Raw genomic sequence first — 17738 nt, forward strand, 5'->3', positions numbered from 1 at the left:
GCTGCGGGGCCTGGGGGCCCTGGGCTGCTCCTGGACTCCACGTCCACTCCCTGCCGGCTGAGGTGCGATGCCGCTCCACACCCGGGCTGGCAGAGGCGCCACAGGGGCCTAGCCCGTCTCGGGAGATAGGGGGCCCCAGCTGTGGCCCCCGTGAGCCTTCCTTCATCTGAGCTGCCTGACTGCGTGGCAGACCCCCTAACCACCCACCCAGGAGAGGACTGGGTGCTGGGGAGGCAGGCAGAGGGGCCTGGCGAAGCAGAGGGTGGGACCGGCAGGGCAAGGGCCACCCTGGGGCACAGGGGCTGTACCATCCAGGCTGCCCTTCACAGCCCAACCAGGAGCGGCAGAGGCCACGCTGCAGGTGGAATGAGCCCCACCGTCCAGGAGGGGGTGCCTGTGTGGCTGGCGGGGTGAGCTGGGCCTGGAGAGGCACGTGGACAGGCCTGTCCATTCCCGGCCAGGCACCAGGCCCCCCGGGCCAGGCCTGAGTGGGGAAGGGGGCTGTTGGCAGGCAGGGAGGGTGGGTAGGCTGCACACACGTGCACACGGGGGCGTGCAGTCTCCCCCAAGCCAGCAGGGTCCTGTGAGCTCCCCCCAGACCCCTTAAGGTCACGGGGTCCCCCACAGAATGTGGGGGCCCACTGGCCCTGCCCATGGCCACGTCCTGATTGCCAGGAGGGGCCCGGCCCTCCCCGCCACCGGCTCCTCTCTGCACGCCCACCTCCAGGGGACACCCTCCTGGTGTCCGACCACCAGCCCTGCCTCGCCAGTCACGTGGGCCTCACACCACCCTGCCCTTCAGTCCAGGGGCTTCAGGACCGTTCTCCCCCCACCTCTTCACAGCACAAGGGGCCTCTCCCCCGACCTCTTCTTTCTTCGGCAGCATCAGAGTGGCGTTCTGTCCTCAGTCTGGAAGCGGCACTTTGTCGCTTCTAGAAACTCTTCTCCTCTCAAGTCTGCTCAGCAGTGCGAGCGGTCTTGCTCAAGCACGCCAGCAAACAGGCTCTGAACTCGGGGTCCGGGCGCCCGAGGGGAGCCTGCGGCCAGCCAGGCCTAACAAACAGCTCTGCTCCAGGGGCTGGGGTGCCCTGTGGGCCAGGGTCTGCACTGCGGCCAGCCAGGCCTAACAGCTCTGCTCCAGGGGCTGGGGTGCCCTGTGGGCCAGGGTCTGGACTGCGGTCTGTCCTAACAGCTCTGCTCCAGGGGCTGGGGTGCCCTGTGGGCCAGGGTCTGGACTGCTGTCTGTCCACCAGCTTGGACAATCACTCACAAGGAGTAGAGCGCTCCAGGACAAAAGGCGCTGGCATGGTTTCTCCCAGGAACCTGGAGTCCCGAGTTACATAAACACAGCGGAAAAGGGGCCTGGAAGCTGGTGATCATTCTGGTGGCGTGAGTGCTCCGCGAGCGTGAGCTGGCGTAAACCCTGACCCAGTGAGCAGCCTCACCGACAGGCACGGAGCCAGCCCAGCCCACCGCCCCGAGGCCGCCAGGCTGAGGCTCGATTTGCCCAGCCTTCGGAGCCAGGAGCCACGCATGGCCTCGCCCTTGGGCTGTCAAGCTTTGACCTCATTCCTTGAAATCCCGACAGCACTTCATTGCTGAGCGACTTGGCACCATTGACAACGCTCTTTCCACGTGTTCTCAGCTCAGACCAGAGGCAAAGCGCCTCCGTCGCCCCATTTCCAACAAGGCGTCTGTCAATGGCGGACACCCGTGTGTTCACAGACGTGGGGGACCCGAGGGGCCTGCACCCTGCCCCCTGCTTCCCGGCCCCCATCCCACTCTGCATAACAAAGGAACAGCGCCTGAAGAACAAGGGAGGCCAAAACTTTTAAGTTATTAAATCAAATATACAGAGTGATTCATTTAATATGTACATATGTACAGAAATGCACTTTCACGAGGAGGGGCGGCCGGGGCCGGCAGGTGGGCAGCAGCCAGGTGCCCGCAGCAGACGTTGACAGTCGCGAGGGAGAGTCTGTGAGAAGGCACTTGTCACAAGCGTCGGTACTGCCGCCGCCCCAGGGGACGGAGCAGTCAGGAAGGGCACTTCTGAAAGCACAGTTGAGAGATCTCTGGAGCGAGCGTCGCGGGCAGCGCAGGCGAGGACGGCGGGCCGGAGGGGTGGGTCTGCCTGCGGCCTCAGGCCATGCCAACCACCACGGGCCCCACTGGCGACCCCCAGCCCCACTGCCACCACAGGAGCCCCCGGCAGCCACGGGCCACGCCGGACGCCGTGGGTCCCACCGGCTCTTTGGCCTGGAGCCACGGCGAACCCAGATGAGGGATAAAGGAAGATTCTGTAAACAGCGCGCCACCTCGGGGACAAACGTCCAAGGACCTGGGGAGGACACGCCCCCTTGCTGTCTCCTGCCACACACGCGTGCGCGGCACACGGGAACGTTACAAAAATAGCAACTCTCCAAGAATTCGCCGTTGTTTTCCGCCTGACAGTTACCGAATAATTTATACAAGGCTACAGAAACGTAGAAAATAAACATTTGTTTTTTTGCTTTTGGTGTTTTTTCTTTTTTACACAAAATAAACTATGCGCGTGGCCTCGGCCTCCTGTGGCCCCGAGGGCAGCCTGGCGCCTACTCCCGGCCGGCGCGGCGGGCAGCGCTGGCGCCCCCAAGCGTGCGGTTGTCCACCTTGGGGCCTGAGGCCCAGCGGGCCGGCCGCCCGGGCGAACGGCCGGGGTCTTTGGTGAACTTGTGTGCAAGGAACTTCTCGGCCTCGGGGGACTCGTCCTCCCCACGGCCCGGCTCCTCGTCCTCCTCGTCCTCCCCGCCGCCCGCTGGCCCGGGCAGCGCCTCGCCCACCCTGCGCGGGGGCGGCGTGAAGTTCTTGCAGGGGAACAGCGTGTCCTTGGGGCCGCCGGGGCCGCCCGGCCGCTCGATGGGGTTGCGGATGGGGTTGAGCGGGGCCCACTGGTTGTTGGGGCCCTCCTCCCGCGGCAGCCGGCTCCTCTCTCGCTCTTTCCTGCGCTTGCGTGTCCACCACACGCAGACGACCACGCACGCCAGACACAGCACGCTGAACACGCCGCACAGCACTGTCACCAGCAGCCCTGGGGCGGGGGCACCCAGACGTCAGAGGGCCAGACGCCCAGTCCTTCGGCTCGTGGGGATGGGCAGGGCCCCAGGATCGGGGCTGAGAGGTGGGGTGGGCTGGGAAACCTTTGCTGGCGGGTACAGAGGAGCTGCCGCATCCCCTGGGCAGGCAGAGGCCACAGCCCTGCCCTCCGAGCCCAAAGGAACCCACCTGCTCTCCCTGGGCCCAAGCGGCGCGCCCCTCCCGCTCACCTGTGGAGGACCTGCCCACAACGACCGTCTCCACCTTGACCTCGGTGACGGCCAGCAGCAGCGAGCTGTTCCCCCGCTGCGTGATGGCGGTCACGATGGCGTGCGCTGCGCTCTGGATCAGGCTGCTGTCCGGCACGTCTCGTGCGGGGCTGAAGGACTGCAGCAGAGAACAGTGCTGAGGGGCCGCCTGCGCGCTCAGCTGGGCAGTGGGGGGCCTGTGACCCCCTCCACTGCGGCAGCAGCTGGGACAGCGGCCCAGCCCTGCCTGCAGCCCCAGGGGGTGCGACACTCCCGGCCCGGCTGGCCTGTCTGGGCAGTGGGGAGGAGGGGCGAAGACCCCGTGACCCCACAGCATGGCCGTCTTGGAGCAGCGTCAGGGGCTGGGGCCCTGGGGCCGGCTCACTGGAGGAGGCCTCTGGCAGAGGCTGGGGGTGCCCTACACCGGGCAGGCTATGGGGAGGTGGCCATAGCCTGGTCTGCACTCCCACAGACCCCGCTGGCACCTCGGCCCTTCAGGTGGGTCCCAGCCCCAGCCAGCCACGCCCAGAGTCCTGAGGGGGCCACAAACCCGCCGCTGCCCTGATGCTGGCCCAACCCACCTCCACCAGGCAGCCCCTCCCACGCCAACACCAGCACCCAGAGAAACCACCCTGCCCATCCCCCTTCCCTCCCTGCGCGTCCCGAGACACAGCCTCGCCCGACCTCCGAGGTGCCGACACACACCCCATCTAGGAGCACATTCACAGTGGGACCCGGGGAGGCGGGCGGGGGGCGGGTGCGGAACAAAGGTGGCCGCCTGCCGGCCGCACTCACCAAGGCCACCTCCACCGCGCTGGCCTCTGAGGGCGGCCGGTCGCAGAGCAGGACGAGCAGGCGGTCCCGGGCTGCGGCCCTCGTGGCCGGCAGAGCACGGATGCCAGAGCAGACGGCGCCCACGGTGGTACCCTGTCGGGCGGGCGGCACGTGAACATTGGGCAGCAACCGTGGCCCCAAGGGGGTCCACCCCGCAGTGTGCAGCCGGACGCCCCGACAGCCTGTCTGGGGGAGCAAGGGCCCCAGCTGCCCACGGCAGCCCTCAGCCCCACCCAGAGCCCAGACGGGCCTCCGCGGCCAGGGCCGGTACTGAGAGCAGAGGGCCTTACGGGCAGAGACGAGGGCGGGGTGAGAATGCCCGTGGAGATGCGGGCTGGCCCCAGCCTTGCGGGAAGGCCGCCTGCAGCCAGGCCCCGGGAACAACTGGGCATCTCAGCCAGGGCCGGCCCCTCCCGGCTGCCCCCGAGCCCAACGCTCCATCTCATCCGACCACACGCAGGCACGGGGCTGGGCAGCCAGCAGGAGTCTCGAGCCGTCTGAGTGGCCACAGGAAAGAGGCCAGCAGTCAGGGCTCTGCTCCCCAGTGGTGTCCAGGGGGTGGGCAGCTCACCTGGGGCACCTGATCGCGGTTGAAGCGCAGGGTGAGGCGGGCACAGTTGTTGTCCAGGTGGCCGGAGCGCGGCTGGCATGGGGTGCTGGGTAGCACAGGCTCCTCTGCACTACATGCCCCCCAAGCCGCGCAGGGTGGCTGCAAGCACTGGCCCGGGGCCTTCTCCAGGCACTGCTGCCCTGGAGGGCACTGGGTGCTCAGGGCATCCGGCCGGCCAGCCAGCAGGCAGGGCTTCTGGCCGCACCACACCTGGGGGCACACGGACGGGACCCGCAGACAGACCCGGATGGCAACACGTGGGGAGAAACACACCGCTGGTCACGAGTCTGTGGGTAGAGCACCCCCTGCCTCCCAGAGACCCCACGGCAAAGGAGCCCAGCAGAGCAGGGCGGCCCACGTCTTCCGGGGCAGGCTCCCCCTCCCCCCGCATCCTCCTGGGGTGAGCAACAGGGTCAGGGGTGAATGACGGGGACCGCAGGCCCGGGGCACAGAGGCATCAGACCCGGCAGGGCGGTGGGGGCGCGCAGGGCTGGCGGACAGACCCCACACCTTGCTGCAGTCCCGGTGGCCGTCCAGGCAGCGGCAGCTGTTGCAGTCCTCCACCCACGAGCTCCCGTGAGGGAAGGGCACGCCCTGCGACCAGCAGGACCTCCCAAACACGATCACTGTGGGCGGGAAAGGGGGGGCACCATGGAGGGCAGGCTCCCCCGGACCCACCAGCCCGGGCGTGGCCTTGCCGGTGGCGTTCTCCACCTACCCTCCTGGCACCGCAGGCCGGATCGGCCGGGTGGGCAGCTGCAGCGGTAGCCATTGATTTCGTCCACGCACGTGGCCCCGTAGGCACAGGGTGAGGACTGGCACTCATCAATGTCTGCGGGAGAGGGGCCGGGCGCAGCGTCAGCGAGGTGGCAGCTCGGGCAGCAGGGCCCGCACGGGAAGAGCAGCCCCAGCCAGCCTGGGCCTCAGGGGGCCCCGTGGGGCCTCTGAGCTGGGCCTGAGACCATCAGCACTGCCACCATCTCCTTCTGGGAGCCAACGGTCAACCCAACCTGGGTCTGCCCCCAGCGGGGTGACCCCCACCCACTGCTGGCAGGAAGAAAACAGCTGAACCGAGGCTCAGACTGAGGGGGGAGGCGGCTGTGACCACACTGCACCCTGAGGTCCGTGGACGCACACGACCCTAAGAGCTCCCAACACGGGGACCGCGCAACCCCACCCACCCGGGGTAGGGAACCCAGCCCCTCACTGATGCGGCAGTCGGGACCCGCAAAGCCAGGCGCACACTCGCAGCGGAACCAGTTGATGCCGTCCACGCAGACGCCACCATTGTAGCTGCAGAGAAGAAGGCAAGGGTCAGGGGGCCCGGGGCAGGCCAGCCCGTCAGCTGGCCCAGCACTGGGGGTCAGGGGGGCCCAGGGCAGGCCAGCCCACCGCCACCACTCACCAGGGCAAGGGGTTGCAGTCGTTGGTATCTGCATTTGAGGAGAGAGAGAATGGTGAGCCCGGCACTCCCCACCCGGGCACCCTCCGAGCCAGGTTGGGGGCGCCCCAGGTGCATGGGGAGGGCAGGTGGACACCGTGCTGTCTATACCAGCCCACCACGCCCAGGCTGGAGCCTGTGGGGCCAGGGCAGCTCTGGGAGGACAGCCTGTCCTGGAGGCCCACGCGGAAGGTAGGCTGGGTGAACAGGACAGTGGCTGGGGGGAGACGAGCAAGGGCCAGCACTGGAGGGGGGAAGCTCGGGAGAGTCAGAGGGGTTCAACCAGGCCTCCGTGGCCAAGCGCAAGGAGTGGGTCGATGGGGCAGAGTTGGGGGGGCAGGACTAGGAAGCAGGGGACAGGGTGGACCCACACCAACCCACGACCACAGCCGCCCCCCGGTGCTCCCCGCCCCCGGAGCTCACTGTGGGTGCAGGTGCGGCCCTCCCAGCCATCCCGGCAGATGCAGGAGAAGGAGTCTCCGCTGCCCACACAGGTGCCCCCGTTCACGCAGGGGTTGGGAAGGCAGCTGCTGTTCTTGGCTGCAAAGGAGTCAGAGGAGGAGAGCAGAAACAGAAGGGAGGACTCTCAGCGGAGCCAGGCAGGCCCGGGGTCCCCACCCCAGGCCTCGGCCCAGACGGGGCCTCCTCACCGACAGTGCAGGTGCTGCCCTTCCAGCCTGGGGGGCAAGCGCAGCGGAAGGTGTCCCCGCTGTCGTAGCACGTGCCGCCGTTGCTGCAGGTGTAGGCGTCACACTGGAACTCCCCTGCGGGCACACGGCCACTCAGAGGGTGCCTGGAGCAGCGGGCGGCGCCCGGCAGGCAGTGCAGCCCCCAGTGCAGCCCCCAGCGTGGCAGGGCGTGGTGGGCACTCACGCGAGTGGCAGGTCTTGCCCTTCCAGCCGTCGTCGCACACGCAGTAGAAGTCGTTGACCAGGTCGAAGCAGCGACCGCGGCTGTGGCAGGGATCGGGGAGGCAGTCGTTGGGATCTGGAGGCGAGGACGCCGGTCAGCGGGGGGTCCCCGGCGTTCAGGGAGGGCTGCCCGGAGGAGGAGGCGCCGGGGTGGGCCAGGGAGCGACAGAGGGGCAGGGAGGGAGCATGTGTACCCCTCTGCCCAACCCCTACGTGCTGCATCCCAGTCAGCGGCTCAACACGTTGAGCCAGGCGGGCGTGGGGCGGGGTGCAGCGTGTGGGGGGGGTTGCAGCGCGGTGCGGCACGGGCGCGGGGCGTGGCGCGCTCAGCCCCGGGAGGCACAGGCCCTACAGCCGAGGGCGGGGCAGCGTGGCCCACTCACTGGTGTCACAGAGCTCGCCCTCCCAGCCGCTGGGGCAGAAGCAGCGGAAGGCGTCCACCTCGTCGATGCAGGTGCCCCCGTTGCGGCACGGCTGGCCCAGGCAGTCGTCAATGTCTGCGGAAGGCGAGCATGAGCTGGGGCCCCGGGCGGCCCGGCCCCCTCCCAGCCCTGGGCCACGGCCACTCACTCTCGTGGCAGTAGGTGCCCGTGAAGCCGCTGTCACAGACACAGGAGAAGTTGCCCCCGGGCTGGCTGATGCAGTGTCCGTGGGGGCCGCACACGCCAGAGGGGCCCATTCCAGCCACCCTGGTCCCTGTCTCGAACCCGCAGCCATCGACCACTGCCACAGAGACAAAAGGGGTCAGCCTTACCTCTGCAGGACACGGCCACCCCTCGCCGCAACACCACTCCTTCAAGCCCAGCCCACACTGCACCCATCCCTCTAGGCCCCGCCCCTGCTGCATACATGCCTGCAGGCCCCGCCCACCGCACCCACCCTTGCAGGCCCCACCCACAATGCACTGCTCTCTGCAGGCCCTGCCCACAACCCATCACCCAGGAGACCCCACCCACTGCACCCACCCCTGCAGGCCCCGCCCACAATGCATTCATCTCTGCAGACCCCGCCCACAACCCATCACCCAGGAGGCCCCACCCACTGCACCCACCCCTGCAAGCCCCGCCCACAACCCATCACCCAGGAGGCCCCACCCACTGCACCCACCCCTGCAGGCCCCGCCCACAACCCATCACCCAGGAGGCCCCACCCACTGCACCCACCCCTGCAGGCCCCGCCCACAACCCATCACCCAGGAGGCCCCACCCACTGCACCCACCCCTGCAGGCCCCACCCACAATGCACTCATCTCTACAGGCCCCACCCACCGCACCCACTCCAGGCCCTGCCCACCGCACCCACCCTTGCAGGCCCCGCCAGGACAGGGCGCCCGGGGTTCAGAGCAATTCTTGCCGCCCATGTCGTCCGGGCAGGCGCAGTAGTAGTCCCCCTCCAGGTTGTAGCACCGGGCCCCGTTCTGGCAGGGGCTTGGCTCGCAGAAGTCGATGTCCACCTGTGGGTTGGGGGCAGCCGTGAGGGTGCTGCTGGCACCAGACGACGGGCCAGGGCTCACGTCCCCACGCGCAGCCCCCACGAGCGGTCCCTGTGACCCAGGCCCCACTCAGACTAGACAGCCAGGCCTCTGCAGCCGGAGCCTGGAGGACGGCCCAGCTCAGCAGTCCGGACCCCCGGCTGGACGGAAACACCTGGGTGGGCCAGGCCCCGCCCCCCGCCCCGCCCCGCCCCGCCCCGCCCCGCCCCGGGGCAGCCCTCTTCCGAGCCTCCCAGGGCAGCATCCGGCCTTCGCCCCTCCCACTGGCAGGAAGGCCGGCTCCCGGCCACCCCTCCAGCCTCCAACGCTGCGGTGAGCCCCAGCTGTGAGTCCTTCTGAAGAACCACCCCAGGCTCCGGGGCAGAAGACAGGATCTGGTGCTCACACCCCGCAGCTCACTCCTCTCCCGGGTAAAGACAGAGCAGGTCAGCGGGGGTGGAAGCGTGAGCTCTCCTTGTCAGGCCCGAGAGTGACACCCCCAGCCCACCCCGAGGCCCCTCTTTCAGGGGCCCGCAGATTCCACCCCATCAAGGCCCCCACCCTGCATCCACAGTGAGAATTAGCCAAGGCACAGGGTAGCCAGCGGACCTGCCAGGCCTCTGGGCCACCCCACCAGGAGGGGCTGGTCCTGACAAGCCAGGACTCTGCGCCTCTCCCCCAGACCTGCCCAGCCAGGACTCTGGGGCCAGGGTCTCCGTCTAGTATTGAGCCTGGGACACACTGCAGGGCCAACCCCCACCGTGGCCTCTGCTGGCCACTCGACGGGCCACCCGTGGCAGCCGCTGGGACCGAGGGGCGGGCAGCACGCGTGGGCCTCACCTCGCAGAGCGGCCCTGAGAAGCCCTGAGGGCAGTGACAGCGGAAGCCGTCGACCAGGTCCTCGCAGAGGCCGCCGTGGCAGGGGCTGCTGGCACACTCGTCCAGCTGGTGCTCGCAGTGCCGGCCCCCAAAGCCCCGAGGACACGCGCACTGGTAGCCGTTCACCAGGTCCTGGGGGAGGGCACGGCGTGGCGTGAGCCTTCCGCAGCCGCCCTCAGGCACCTGCAGCCCCACGCCTGCCGCCCCCAAAGTGTGCAGCCCTCACCTTGCAGGTGCCACCGTTCTGACATTGGCCCCGGCAGTCGTTGGCGTCTGCGGGCAGAGGCGCAGGTCATAGCGGGCCCTCCCCGTCCCCCAGCCCTGCCCCCTGTGGCCCGCCCACCCATACTGACTGATGTGGCAGTTGGCGCCCTTCCAGCCCGGGAGGCAATCACAGTAATAGCCACCAATCAGGTTTTTGCAAGAAAAAGCATTAAGGCACGGCTTCCCTTCACACTCATTGGCGTCTGTGAACGAGACAAGGGGGGCGATGGGCCCGCAGCCCTAGCAGCACACACAGCAGCCGCCACAAGCACAGCGCACAGCCACACACACACGCCCCGGCCGCGGGACCCTTACCCAGCTGGCAGGTGGCCCCCACCCACTGCTCCGGGCACACGCACTCAAAGCCGTCCACCTGGTCCACGCACGTGCCCCCCGCCGCACACGGATTGGAGGCACACTCGTCGATGTCTGCGGAGAGTCCAGAGGGAGGAACAGGGGTGATCGCAGGGTGGAGGAGGGGGCAGCTGGCCCTCAGGAAAGAGTGTGAGCACCCGGGGTCTTCCCCTCGCTCCTCCCCAACCCCAGCCCCACAGGTACAGGCCGCCTCGCCCCCACCCTCCAGAGCCCTGGAATGCAGTCTGGGGCCCCCAGAAGCCCTGGAACGGGCTCTCACCCAGCGCACAGGTGGGCCCGCTCCAGCCTGACGGGCAGTGGCACTCGAAGCCCGAGGGTGCCTCGTGGCAGGAGCCCCCATTGGCACACGGGTTGGAGGCGCAGGCGTGCTCGGCTGCGTGGGGAACCAGAGGCGGGTGTGGCGGCCAGGCCCCACCTTCTACAGGGGTCCCCGCTCCAGCCCCCGCTGCACTCCGGCCAGAGGAGTGGGTCCGGCCGTGGCCGCCCCGACGTACCCCGCTCACAGTTCTTGCCCGAGTAGCCGTCAGGGCAGGCGCAGCGGTACTGGTCAGGCTCCGCGTTGATGCACGTGCCCCCGTTGATGCAGGGGCGGTGGCTGCCGCAGTAGTTCAGGTCTAGGGGCGGACAGGGCGCTCAGGGCACAGGCCGCAGCCCTCGCGCCCCCCCGCGCGGCGGCCCCGCCGGCGCACCTTTGTTGCACAGCAGGCCGCCCCAGTTGGTCTCACAGGTGCACTGCCAGGGCTCCACGCAGCTGCCGTGCACACAGCCGGGGTACGGGACGCACTCGTCACAGAACCTGCCCTGCCAGCCGTAGCTGCACCTGGGGGAGGCAGAGGGCCGGGAGGCCCCGCGTTTGACCGCAGGCCCCGCGCGCGGGGGCCACGCCCAGGGTGGCGTGGGGGCACGGCGCAGCGCCACGTGGGCCCCCGGGGCCAGCGGCCACAGCCTTTGAAGCGGCGCGGCCCCGCCCGCACGTCACGGGCAGTGCCGGCCGCTGGCTGCGCACGGCCGGCCGCAGCTGTCCAGTCACTCCTCCTGGAGCTATTTTGGGACACAGTCGGAGCGGGGCCCCCAGAGAAGGCGCCAGGCAAGGAAGGCTCTGCTGGGACCCCGGGAATGAGAGGGCCAGGTGCTTCCAGGGCCGGCAGGCCAGCGGGCACACGCCTCCTGCTGCCAAGAACCCTGGGCACAGCCTGCGACCTCACCTGTGACTCAGAGGCGGTCACTCTCTCCACAAGGCCCCAGCAGGGGCGCGTCTCACAGACGGGGACGCTGAGGCCCGTGGGCTGTCCCAGGCCAGCCCTGTGATAGACCAGATCCAGAGCACTTCCTGACCCGGGAGGAATCACCCGCTCCCTGGCCTCGAGAGACCTCTGGGCTCTCAGGCCGTGACCCCAGGAGTCAGCCCTGCCCGTGCTGTGGGCCAGCATCCTCTTCGGGAAGTCCTTCAGGAGGAGGCGCAGAGGGACGCCCCAGCCATCAGCACCACCCCCTTGAGAGCCCAGAGCCCCAAGGAGAGGGGCCAGCGCCCTGTACTCAGTGCCCCGGGGCCCACCCGGATGGGACCCCCAAGGGGAACCCCCCTAGCACTCAAGGGTCCTGTAGGATGGGGTGACGTCCACACCACCACCCGTCACGTGGATTTATTTTTGTAAAAGGGAAGAGGCACGGCCCTTCCTGGGCTGCCCTCGACCCCCCGGCACCCAGAAGGGATGCTGGTGGTGCAGGCCAGGGAACCGAGGCTGCTGAGAGGGGCTCGGCTGGCCAGACGCATGCACGGGGCGGGGGCGCCAGCCCGGGCCCCACACACCCACCTGGGGCCCCCTCCAGGTGAGAGGGGTCCCCTGGGCGTGCTCTCAGCCCTGGGTGGGGCCAACTCTCCAGGCCCCCAGAGCCCCGGCTTTCCTGGCCTGTGGCTCCAGCAGCTCGGGGAGGAGGCGGCAGGAAGGCACGGCCATCTCCGCGGCATCCGGTGGGGGTTGGCCTGAAACCTGAGCCCAGGGCCACCAGCAGCAGCTGGGCCTCACCCACGGGGCCAGAGGGAGGCGAGCGGGGCTCACCTAGGGCCCTGTCCGGGGAGCCCTGTGCCCCCCACCGCCTTCCCACAGGGCCCACGTGGGCAGTGGAGCGCCAGCCCCCCCCCCGCCTGCCCCAGTCACTGGCCACCCGGGGCCAACGGCTCGCCCCCAAGAGCTTGGTGCCCAGGGCTGGGCCGGTTCCCAGCCCTGCCGTGCTCACAACCCAGCAGAGACGGGTTTGCTGGACTCGGGCTCACGCCCGGGTCAGAGGGCAGGGCTGCAGGAGAGGCCTGCCCCAGGCAGACAGCAGCCCTGCACCCCGCCTCCCACACGGAGGGTGCTCCTGGGGCGCCTGCCCCTCAAGACGGGAGCCCACTGTGGGCGAGGCCCCTGGGGCTAGCCCCACTGCTCTGAGACTGCCACTCAGCTCAGACCTGACAGATGGAGTGGGTGAAGGCTAGACACACCGCCCCCGACGCTGGGTCCCCAGGCAACCTGCCCGCTTCCCTGCCCAGGACTGGAGGATTCACTCCACTTACCCCTTCCCAGGCCACAGGCACCGCAGGACGAGCAGAGGGTGCCCCCACCCTGGCTCCCAAACACTGCCCTCCCAGCCAGAGTCGGCGGGGCAGTTACCAAACTTCCCTGCCCAGCATCCTCATCGGAAAAACGCAGCAGAGGGGATCCTGATGAGTCAGACCCAAAGTGGAGAAGAGGCTTCTCTCACCCCCTGCTCCTCTGTCAACCGGCAGCCCCCCCGAAGGGCTTCACCCCCGAGGGCGTCCGCCTGGTCCCCGGGGCCCAGCTCCTAGGCCATCGGCAAGCACCTGGCACCCACCTGGCTCTCGCCTGTAGAGAGCCTCCTGGCTCCCCCCACCCCTGCTGACCCCCGCTCCTCCCCGCCCACCCCCTGACCCCACACAAGCCAGCGGCGACTCCACTGCCCCCTCAACCAAGGTCCGCTGCCCAGACCCCTGGCTCTCTGGTTCCCTCTGAACCCCTGCCGACCTGTCTGGGACCTGCTGCCCCTGCCAGCTCCTTGCTGCCCACCTGCAGCAGCAGGAGCCCGGACCTGCTCCCTCTGCCCCGCCTGCCCCACCTGTACTCACAGGGCCCATGTGCATCTCTAGCCAGGCCTCCTCCCACACAGCCGGGCAGGGCGGGCAGCACTCCCACGACAGCAGCTGCTCTCTCCCACCCGCTGCGCCTAGGGCCGCCCCGTGTCAGTGGCTCTGGGTACCGAAGGCTCGGGGCGCTCGAGCCCCACTCTCCTACCCCAGGACGCCCGCGGGGGTGGCCCCCACACCCCCACCTACACCGGACAGCAGCCTCTGCCCCCTGGCCCATCCCTGCGGGGCCCCCTGGCTGCCCCCAGGCCTCTCCCGTCCCCCGCCCGCGAGCACCATCCTGCTCTGCCTGGGCCGTGCACTCCTGCCCTGGGGTGGCTCTCGGCCCACCCAGCCCACCCGAGGTGCGGTATGCAAAGCGGCCCTGCCCACCAACGCTGGCCCACACCCTGGGACACACTCAGGCTCCAAGGGCACGTGCGGCCTGCACCAACAGTGAGCGGCACACGAGCAGGGCCCGTTCCACTCACGTTGCCCGTGTGCAGCCAACTCTGTGCGGGAGTGAGTGTGCACACACTCAGGAGGCAAAGAGGAGCTGGCGCTGGGCACTCACCTGCACTCCCCGGGCACGGAGCACCCCCCGTGGAGCAGGTTGCATCCTTGTTTACACACAGCTGCGAACGGAGAGAGCAAAGAGGCCCCTGCAGCGGCCACACACCGCCCCGCGGCCGTGACACAGGCTCTGGGGGCAGCCCCCCGCGCCCACGACACCCACACATGGCCCTCCCGGGCCCCCACCCTCCGCGGGGCACCACGGGTCCTCCACGATGCCCCCCCCCGCCGGCCCTCCCGGGGCCTCTGCGGGGGGGCTCCAGCGCTCCTGCAGCCCCGCGCCCTGCCCCGCTCACCCTCCTTGCACTCCTTGCCCATCCAGCCGTCCATGCAGGCCTTGTTGCCGTACTGGTCGCAGGTGTAGTGGCCGAAGAAGTCGTTGCGCGGCCGGCAGAACTTGGTGCAGGCGGCGCTGTAGTAGTTCTCGTCGCAGCGCACGCGGATCTTCAGCTCCAGCTGCGCCACGTGGCCGCTGAAGTGCAGGCTCTTCCAGCGGTCCTCGGGGTTGATCATGCCCGCGTGCGACACCCGATCGATCAGCAGCTCCTCTTGGAGGGGGAGCGGCAGTCAGCCGGCGTGGCCGCCGCCCCCCAGAGGCACGGGACAGAGGAGCCAGCTGGCCAGAGCCGGGACAGCAGGGCCTCGGCCGGCCCCGCAGGAAGCACAGGAATGGGGGGCCTCCCGCCTGCGCCCTGCAGCTAGCCTGTCCTGCCCCTCACGGCCCCGCCCCGCCCCGGGCTCTGCACGCTTCTCACTGCTGCAGCCACGGCCGCCCCCGTCCCCGCAGGAGCCGCAGCAGTCACTGCGGCCGTGCCTCCAGACGAGCCTGCCTGGGCCCGAGACCACGGACCCGGCAACCCGAGGGCTGGGCCTCCCTCCAAGCCAAGCTGCCGCGTGGCCGGAGCTGGCAACCGTGGCCACGGGGTCTCCCTGCACACGTGAACTCGTTTAGGAGACGGGGCAATAAAAGGCTGAGGACCCTCACCCCGCAGCCGCAGAACAGCCAAGCTCCTCCCAAGGGCCTCGCTCTCCTCTGGGGAACCTGCCGCACCGGGCAGCCTGGGCCCACGCCCACCCAGCTCCACTGACCGCTGCTCCCTGCCCGCCCCTCTGCTTTTCCACAGCATCTCCATCGCTGGGACCCAGCTCAGTCTAACCCGGCATCCAGCTGCCCACCTGACGCTGCCCAGACGCAGCGCGTCCAAACCGCGCTCCAGCCCGTCCCCACGATGGCCTCTCCGCCCCGCGGCCACCCGGTCAGCAGGCCCCGGGCCTTGACCTTCGGAGAGAGCAGAACCCTGCCCACCCCACAGGCCGCCCCTGGTCCCAGCACCCCGACTGCGACACAAAGCTCCCCACCTGTCTCCACCCTGGCCCTGCAACCCACCCTCCACGCAGCAGGCTGAGCAACCCACCTCGGAGAAGAGCCGGTGTCCTCACAGGGGCCACGCAGCCTCCACGAGCTGACCCTGGCCCGCTGACCTCATAGCAACTCCTCCCCTGCCCACAGGCCCTGGGCTGTTGGTACTGGCTGCTCCCTACCTGTCGGCAGGGAGCCTCTGCCCACCACCACAGGCCCCATGGACTCCGTGCAAGGCAGGCCGGCCGGCAGCTAGGCCTCCAGGGAGGCCCACCGAGCCCGTCACCAGAGCAGAGAGGGGCCACACAGCCAGAGAGAGCTCTCGGCGGTGACCCACCCCACTGAAGCACGGCTGGGCCCTAAAAGACCAGCCTTGGGTCTGGGTATCAGCAGGAGGTCACGGGAACGCCAGGGACGGCCAAGGTGCGGGCCCTCGGGGAAGACCCGGCCCCCCGTCAGAACACAGGCGAAGCGAGGGCAGCAGAAGCAAGTCCCGAGCGCAGCAGAGCGTCCTGGCGGCCAGGGTGAGAGGCGACCGCACGGAGGCCTGCAGGGCAGAGGCGGCTCCCTGCCCGCCGTGTGCCTTCTGCCCCAGCAGGCGGAGGCCCAGGAGCCTGGCTATGCGTGTCCCCGTGAGGAGGGAGGCCCTGCAGGCAGCCCCCCGGGGACCCCCAGGGGCTGACTCACCATCCGGGCTGGTGTTGTTGTCCCAGTCCCAGGCCTCCACGATGAGGGTGAAGGAGCGCTGTGGGCGTGGGGAGGCTGCGTCAGGCTCCTCCTCCCTCCCCAGCCGGCCCAGACCCCGAGACGACCCCCTGGAGCGGGGACGCTGCCCCCTCCAGGCTCAGGGGCCTGGACTCCCAGCTCCTGCAGCCCGCCGGCCAGCAGACTAGGTCAGAGGAGACACAGTGACCGGCACGGGGCAGCGGGCAGAGGGCGGGCAGCTGAGTGGCCTCAGCCTGAGGGCCCTGGGCGGGCTGGGGCCAGAAGGGGTCGTGTGGGAGCCCAGGGTCCTCCAAGCCTGCTGGGAGGGTCGATGCCCGTCACCAGGCCACAGGGGCGACCTGGGTGGCCCAAGCACTAGAGCTGCCTGTGGGACACGGCAAGCTCACAGCAAAAGGGAACGTCGCTCAGTCGTGTCCGACTCTTTGTGACCCCGTGGACTAGACAGTCCATGGACGTCTCCAGGCCAGAATACTAGAATGAGTAGCCATTCCCTTCTTCAGGAGATCTTCCCAACCCAGGGATCGAACCCAGGTCTCCCACATGGCATGTGGATTCTTTACCAGCTGAGCCACCAGGGAAGCCCACAGTGAAGGTCCAGGAAAAGTGCCCCACTTCACAGATGGGGAAACTGAGGCCCAGGGACGGCCTGAGGCAGCCTCAGCAGTGCTTGCTGCCCCCACCGTCTGGCCCTGTGCCCCAGGCAAAGGATGCGGTGAGTGACACAGTGGTATCACTGAGCAGCCCGGGACCACCCTCTGCCCTCCCCAACCCCGAGAAGACCGCCAGGCATAGGCAGCGCCCCTCCCAACGCCCGCCCTGCCCAGGACTCCCTCACCTCTGTGGCTGCCCCTGCCCAGAGCTCCCCCACCCCAGCAGCTGCCTCCTAACACCTCACCCCCACCAGAGAAGACGGGCAGGAAAGAGGATGCCATCGTCCACCCTTCTAAACCCCGCCGCCATGGGGCCGACCCCAGGCTCTGAATCCCACCCCCGAGGGTCCCCGAAACCCCTGCCTCCCTGCTGTCAGCGCCCCACTGCCAGGCCAGCAGGCCTGGCCCAGGCTGCCCGCCTCCTTCAAGGGTCCCCAGCAGCCACCGGGGCCTCTGCTCCCCCGTCCACAGGAGCCCCGAGGAGCCTCAGAGCTCTGTTGACGTCCCCCCCCACTGCCCAGAGCCTTCCTGGGGCTCTGCCCACGGCTCCTGCGCTCCCCACAGACACCCAGCACACTCCCCGCCACGGAGACCTTGCACACGTGGCGCCCTCCCTCTGCCTGGAATGACCGCTCGGGCCAGCCTTCCCCGGGTCAGCCCACTCCTGGGTGCAGCTGGAGCACCCAGCTCCTCCCCAGCAAGCACTCACTTCAACCCATCCACCCATCCATCCATCCATCCACCCACTATCCACCCATCCACTCATCCACCCACCCATCCATCCATCCATCCATCCATCCACCCATCCATCTACCCACCCACCTACCCACCCACCTACCCATCCATCCATCCACTCATCCACCCACCCATCCGTCCACTCATCCCCCCACCCATCCATCCACCCATCCACCACTATCCACCCATCCACCGTCCATCCACTCACCCCCCTCATCCTTCCACCTTCCACCCATCCATCCATCCACTATCCACCCATACCCATCCATCCATCCACTCAACCACCATCCACCCACCATCCACCATCCATCCATCCATCCACCCATCACTACCATNTACAGCCGTAATCTTTAGTACAGGTGAACCACCTGATGGTGTCTATGTTCCAGGCTTACATACTTTCTGCCATGAAGGTAATTTGTTACCAATTGCTGTATCGGGGAAAAATACCCTAACAGTGGC

At 68.8% G+C, this 17738-nt stretch overlaps 1 protein-coding gene across 1 annotated transcript; it reads right to left on the reverse strand.

The window, feature by feature from the left end:
• Positions 1830–15910, reverse strand: JAG2 (jagged 2; the record flags this gene model as incomplete). Its single annotated transcript, XM_018066403.1, is given in 24 exon segments — positions 1830–3070; positions 3306–3462; positions 4119–4250; positions 4729–4977; positions 5278–5393; positions 5486–5599; positions 5975–6060; positions 6173–6200; positions 6632–6748; positions 6859–6972; positions 7082–7195; positions 7503–7616; positions 7690–7842; positions 8422–8572; positions 9431–9601; positions 9696–9742; positions 9823–9936; positions 10049–10162; positions 10368–10481; positions 10603–10722; positions 10798–10928; positions 13807–13867; positions 14102–14353; positions 15853–15910. Coding segments are annotated over 24 exon segments (3303 nt in total), but the record flags the coding sequence as incomplete, so codon positions are not given.

The sequence above is a fragment of the Capra hircus genome, chromosome 21, assembly GCF_001704415.2.
Source record: "Capra hircus breed San Clemente chromosome 21, ASM170441v1, whole genome shotgun sequence".
NCBI lineage: Eukaryota > Metazoa > Chordata > Mammalia > Artiodactyla > Bovidae > Capra > Capra hircus.